Source organism: Rhipicephalus microplus, chromosome 4 (genome assembly GCF_043290135.1).
Source record: "Rhipicephalus microplus isolate Deutch F79 chromosome 4, USDA_Rmic, whole genome shotgun sequence".
Taxonomy (NCBI): Eukaryota; Metazoa; Arthropoda; class Arachnida; order Ixodida; family Ixodidae; genus Rhipicephalus; species Rhipicephalus microplus.
This window is the reverse complement of record NC_134703.1, coordinates 2,117,283-2,123,247: the sequence shown is the minus strand read 5'-3', so window position 1 is coordinate 2,123,247 and position 5,965 is coordinate 2,117,283. Positions and strand designations below refer to the sequence as shown.

The 5,965-nt window shown below is 43.3% G+C and overlaps 1 protein-coding gene across 2 annotated transcripts; it reads right to left on the bottom strand.

Moving 5' to 3' along the window:
• Window positions 1-1,683: 1,683 nt before the first annotated feature.
• LOC142813843 (uncharacterized) lies at window positions 1,684-4,763 on the bottom strand. Of its 2 annotated transcripts, none has more exons than XM_075891799.1 (5): window positions 4,695-4,763; window positions 3,264-3,391; window positions 2,520-2,662; window positions 2,198-2,238; window positions 1,684-2,038 (listed from the first exon to the last, which is right to left on the bottom strand). In XM_075891799.1, the coding sequence occupies exons 3-5, from the start codon at window positions 2,591-2,593 to the stop codon at window positions 1,773-1,775; spliced, it is 381 nt and encodes a 126-aa protein (XP_075747914.1). In that variant the 5' UTR covers window positions 2,594-2,662; window positions 3,264-3,391; window positions 4,695-4,763; the 3' UTR covers window positions 1,684-1,772. The 2 variants fall into 2 exon arrangements, with proteins under 2 accessions (XP_075747914.1, XP_075747915.1); XM_075891800.1 differs by having other exon boundaries at window positions 3,264-3,368.
• Between the last annotated feature and the right edge of the window lie 1,202 nt (window positions 4,764-5,965).

The window sequence follows — 5,965 nt, the reverse complement described above, 5'->3', positions numbered from 1 at the left end:
GGTAGTATCAAAACCTTGAATGTATACTGTGTACGCTGCGTATTAACAGCACAAATACACATATCATTTTGATGTCAAAAAATTAGTTTCCTTCTGATAGGAAATAGAAATGTTACGAGGACAAACTTTGTGTCTGGCGCCAACTACAGCATCCGCGCAAAGCAAACGCCACGTGTTGGCGAAATTGAGAATCGAAGGTTTGCAGTAGTTGTCAAAGAATATAGGTGGCAGGCTTACTGCAAGGACATCGCTTGGATTACTGTGTCGTACTACGATTTGCAAACTTTGAGAGGAAATTCATGTAGTGTGCATTATAGCGCTATGTTGTGACCGATGGAGCCTGTAATGGCTGACTTCAGTTTAGTTGGTTCATATATATATGCATAAGGCATCAAAAAATTATTAAAAATATTGCACTTGTTCTCCTTGAATTGGTATACGCTTAGGATAAGGAGTTGATCGGTCTTGTGAAAAGCACTTTTGAGCTGTGAGTTCGAGCATATCGTCTGTCACGTTCACAATGCCCAAAATGTTTCTGATGCACTTTCAGCTCGACCATAGCGCGCCTCATCGGGCTATAGTTTGCACTGTATAGGTTATTAATTCGCTAAGTTATTGGCAGAAAGCACGCGTTGTCGTGATGAAAGCGCCACTTGCCTATATAAAAAAAATAGTTTACGGTCACACTTATGCAAGTGTCCGTCGGCCAGGCACAGGCCAATCCACGTTTCTCAAGGAACACTTCATTACCTTTATCTTAGGAATGCAAACTTGTACAGAAATTAAATTTAATGAACCGTAATTATGACATGCTCACAACCAACAATACTTCAGCTTTGTTGCAACTGCTGCAAATTTATGTCAAAGTAAGACGAGTTTCAGTATCATTATCGGTTTGTTTCTTGTCGCACTTCATCCGCAGATACGATTGGTTTCCGGAGTGATCTGCACAACCACGTGTTGTGCGTCACATACAACTAAACCACCCTTGTATATTTATGATGTTTTGTCCTCTACAGAAGCAACATTTAAGAACATTTAACAGAACTCATTGATAATTGACTGATATGTGGGGTTTAACGTCCCAAAACCACCATTTGATTATAAGAGACAGCGTAGTGGAGGGCTCCATAAATTTCGACCACCTGGGGTTCTTTAACGTGCACCCAAATCTGAGCACACGGGCCTACAACATTTTCGCCTCCATCGGAAATGCAGCCGCCGCTGCCGGGATTCGAACCCGCGACCTGCGGGTCAGCAGCCGAGTACCTTAGCCACTAGACCACCGCGGCGGGGCATTTAACAGAATGTTTCATCACTAATCTTCTCCTACTCGTTATGTGTTAATATCGCTAAGGGCAAGTGGTTGCCAAAGTCAATGTGTCAATTTGTTCACTGGAAGAAGATATTCCGCATCCACAGGAGCGTCTTGTGCGCAATGCTGCTTTGTGCACTAGCGAAGAAACATGTGAGCGTTACAGAAAATCTTTTGATGTTGGCTTCGTCTTGGATGTCAGTGCTTACAAACATTACGCATTTACTATAAGCCATATGCACTAGAAACGGCGAAAATGCACACACTGGGCTTACCCGCTGTTCCACGTATTATTCACGCATCACAGACGCTTGAACACGTATGTACTTTGCTGCAGCTGCAGCAAAAGAGCAAAAGACAAGTGATGCTTTAAAACGTCTTTGCTATTTCCTTTACTGAGGTATCGTAAGAAGAAGCACTTAGGAAAAAACTTGATTCCGCTCACTGCCGTATAAATTTATCTTGGCTCTTCCAAGAGACTGTGAGGCGCTAACAACAAGAAGGTGAAGAAGAAGATGACGTAGCCGACCGAAAATTTAAACCTCCCTGGAATCCCTTTGACTCCCCATCTCTGCAGAAGGGCGAATTTGCTCCACCTTGGGACATTGCCGTGCATTGACGCTTGCCATGTGGCTGCCAGACTTCCAGGCTTGACCCCTTCTTTGCCGAAGCCCACTTTGTCAAGGATGAAGTCCATGGAGCACACAACTGCGGCCGTCAACACTGCAGATCAGGAAAGAAAACGTGCATCGTGCCTCATTTGGTTGCACTTTTCACGCCTATATTTTGCAACAACAAGCTTGGTATTTTGCGTGTATGTGATTGAGCACTAAGCTACCGAGTCGGTTATGAAAGAGTAGGATAAAACAAATGATAGCTTACCCACTGAAGCTCCTAGTGCGATGTTTTTTTGTACCTCGATACTGAAAAGTAAAACAATGGGAATGGTTTTTTATCTTTTATATTGAATACATGCAATAGGTAATGCTTTTACGGACATTGTTATTTATTCACAACTCAACAATGTATGTGAACGACGTCGAGAATAACTGAGATTATGAGAAAAGTGGTTTAATATAGATGTATTGCTTATTCATTTTATGATTTTACAAAGCATTTCATCTGTTATTTTTAAAGTTTTTCTAGTATTTGGTAGTAATCATTCTCGCTTTATCGTCGCCGCATATCCATTGAGGGTTGGTACCTGTCGACCTTAGTCGTGGGCGCAGTTGAACCTTCGGGCACCATGTTCACGACGTTTTCTACTGGGACGTCCATTGTCTTCTCAGCCTCCCAGGAATCTTGTCTTCTTCGTTGCTTAGATTTTAATATGAAGACCTCATTGACCTGCGCGAAAGCATAGGCGCCCAAACATATTGAACAATTTCACAATCCCAAATATAGCACTTTCTTTATAGAAGCTGCGGTGCAAATATCGCTCAAACCTTCAGACACTGAAATAAATATCCGCGAAACTGGTTTACTTCCGACAGCCACGGGCTCGCAGCTAGGGTGCACTGTGCGGCTACGTTCGGACGTAAATCTTACGTCCGAACGTACTTACTTACTTCCTTTCTGAATCTTACTTCCTTAATGAAGGTAAGAGGGGGAAAGCTTAGGGGCTCATTTCTTGTTTTTTCTTTGTTACTTTTGATTATTACCACCCTTAAAGTAAGACTTCGTGGCTGACACTCACATTTCTCATTGGACGGGACTCAACCCCCGCGCCTTCCAACGTGCTCTAGATACTACATTCTACCTACTTGTCTTCGTAATGTACAAGCTGTTGCAGTGCTTTCCACTTGGACTCAATCAAAAGCCACTGTATTTCGTCCAATCTATACCAGTTTCATCCATACACGAAATATAAGGCAATTTTTTACTAATAATTCATGCGCAGTAACTTTCAATTTATACAGTCAAATACTTGGAAGTTCTGAATACGTACCCCTCAGGTGCGACTCAGATACTCCAGTCACGACCCACAAGCGCGCTCCAGTGGGCCGCACAAGGGCTTCGTAGACGGCGTGTTCTTCGAGTACTGCCTGGCACCCTTGGAGTCGACAGACGGCTGAGCTAATATATAGAGTTTGTTAGAAGTTCCTTGCGTCATGCTGATCACGCTCTAAGAACGCGTGATTGAGTTGGGTCAGCAAACATCAAGTAACAGCAGTATACGCTGAAAAGTAGTGGGTAGTAGAAGATATGGAGTGTGTAGTTGTATAACCGGCAAATGTAGAACAACTTGGGTACCGTCATTAATGTCTGTGAAACTTAACTCGACTTGACTTACCACCACCTCAAGGCTCGTACTACATTGAAGGCGGTGGCATGTCAACTCAAGTTGAAGTCAAAAAGCGTTTTTGAATAAAGTGGTAAGGGTCACGGCCGTAATGACCAAATTTTAGCACGAAATACGTTGTTTTTAAATGAACCTTGATATAATGCTTTAGTTGGAATATTTAATTAAAATTTAACCCAAAGAACGTGAAGAGAATACAAGATGGCTTATTTGTAACAGTGCGTCGACCTTGAATACATACGGTCGTTTGGCCAGCAGTATTGTACGCGTTCACGGATTTCAGTCGTCTTGCACCAAATAGTACATCCTATACAACTTTTCACAGGAGGAAAAAAAAACACCGCCATGATGGGCTGCGCGCAGGAGTACCAAGGCTAAGGAGGCAGGAGTACCAAGGCAGGAGTACCAAACCTTGTCAGTGCATTTCTGAGGGGCCCCGTCAATTTGCGCAGCCGAAAGAGGACTATGGTGGCGCCCATGAAGGCGTTCATGAAAAGGTCTATAGTGCCTATAGAATATATTATAGTACATCTTGTGTCACTCACTCTGAAGCTGTCCACAGGCTGTAGTTTGTACGAAATTTGGTAGTTTCAAGTAAAAGCGCAAGGCACCGTACACCGATTAGAGGGAGCAGTGTTTATCACACTACCTTATCTCGAATTTGTTGACATTGGCCGTTAGGGACATGCAGAATACAGGCGCGCACGTGTACCCCACCCGGCCACAGTCTGCTTACCCATGAAGGGAGGAAAACGCCTGCATCGAGTTCCATTTTGACAGACCCCGTCTGATTAATGCTATTTCTATCTGCAAGGCTTTGCGTTCTGACGCTGCGTTCGCTCAGGAAAACTCAGCGGCCCGAATTGGTGCTGTGGTTGAACTATTTTAACGTAGTTGCAAGCCTGTGAAATATGGACACTTTCGCGCGATGCATTCCTCAAAACGCTACTCTAAGACCCCTAGATGTGATCACTTAAGTAGAAGCTGCTGACTTCCACAGTGACGATCAAGTTACGCATGAATGGGATTATGCCGCGCAATAACAGGACCGTGTGAAAGAAATACAGATAAGCTCACCGGTATGGCCGCCGCAGTCTGGCCGTGGTATGTGGTGGCCGCGTGCTGATCCTCACACCAGCCACGCGGCTATAAAAAGTTATGATGATGATCGCATCTAGATATGGCGCAAACCCACTACGGGTGGTAAACCGAAAATTAGGCCGACATTACGGTTGTGATTTACCAGGGAAATCAGTGAGTGCTTCAAAAACAGAAGAAGGCTCTAAATCTGTTTCAAATAATGAATGACCCCACCACTTTGTTCACGATCAAGAGCGACTGGAAGCTCTAATTTTCTCTTACTTTCTTAGTTCTCAAAACTTCTTCTTAAGCATTGCACCATATACAAATGCACGTAGATTCGACGATGAATCTGAAATACTAGTACAGTTTCAGCATACCCGTTTTTTCAGTACCATAAAGGCGTTGCGTTTTCTTTTTTTTCTACTTTTTGGTGCTGAAAGTTTGCTTTTTATGCAGCCCAATATTTACGATAATGTTTATGATAAATATCTTTAAAAAGCAAGACCTTGATGGCAATTTCGCCATAATTGGTTAAGACACATTTACCTAGCCTACGCCCGCTATACTTGTTTAGTAAAACTGCGTGTGCATGTGTAGCTGTTACTTCGTGGCAAACAATATATTTCGACGTTCGTGCGGTACTCTTCTGACACTGGCCAATGTATCTTTGTTTGTTGTTGTTGTTGTTTACCCCAAGTGGGTGGCACTGATGACCGGGCTATTGCGAGAGAAAGTAGGCTTTATGAATTGTCTGTACTAATTTCATTTGAACCTTTCACGCCCTTTCTGACGCTGTCGCGTTACTAATTTTGCACAGGAAACTTCATGACTGGCGCCACCTCTGGCTTTCATTGGAAGCTGGCGCCATGCCGTGGTGAGCTTCACATTCAGCAGATTGCAGTGGTGCCTGAGAAGTATAGGTGGCAGGTGTGCTTAAAGAACATTCGACCGGCAATCTGAATCGTGCTGCTTTTCGCCCACTCTCACATAAAAAAATATAGAGCCTGTGGTATCTGCTTCCAGTTTAGCTGCTTCCCTTTTAAAAATACATACGATCTGAGGGAGTTATACCTATTACAATTTCATCGTTAGAATGAAACGCGCCAAATTTAAATTTGGTTCGACTGTCGTGTAGCCTGCACGCTTTTAATTTTTTTCTCTCCATGTGAGAGAAACTACAAAAGCTTTCAGCACGACACCTCCAGACAAGTCTCTGCTATTGCAGTGGCAGATTTTGTTTCTTATTGAACGTACGTAATATATTT

What these genes read in the sequence shown, in the direction of transcription:
- LOC142813843 (XM_075891799.1), bottom strand. Translation starts at nt 2,593, where the DNA reads ATGGACGTCCCAGTAGAAAACGTCGTGAACATGGTGCCCGAAGGTTCA. An exon ending in CCCACGACTAAGGTCGACAG is followed by an intron (nt 2,239 to 2,519) that starts GTACCAACCCTC and finishes TTTACTTTTCAG; the next exon opens with TATCGAGGTACAAAAAAACA. An exon ending in CGCACTAGGAGCTTCAGTGG is followed by an intron (nt 2,039 to 2,197) that starts GTAAGCTATCAT and finishes CCTGATCTGCAG; the next exon opens with TGTTGACGGCCGCAGTTGTG.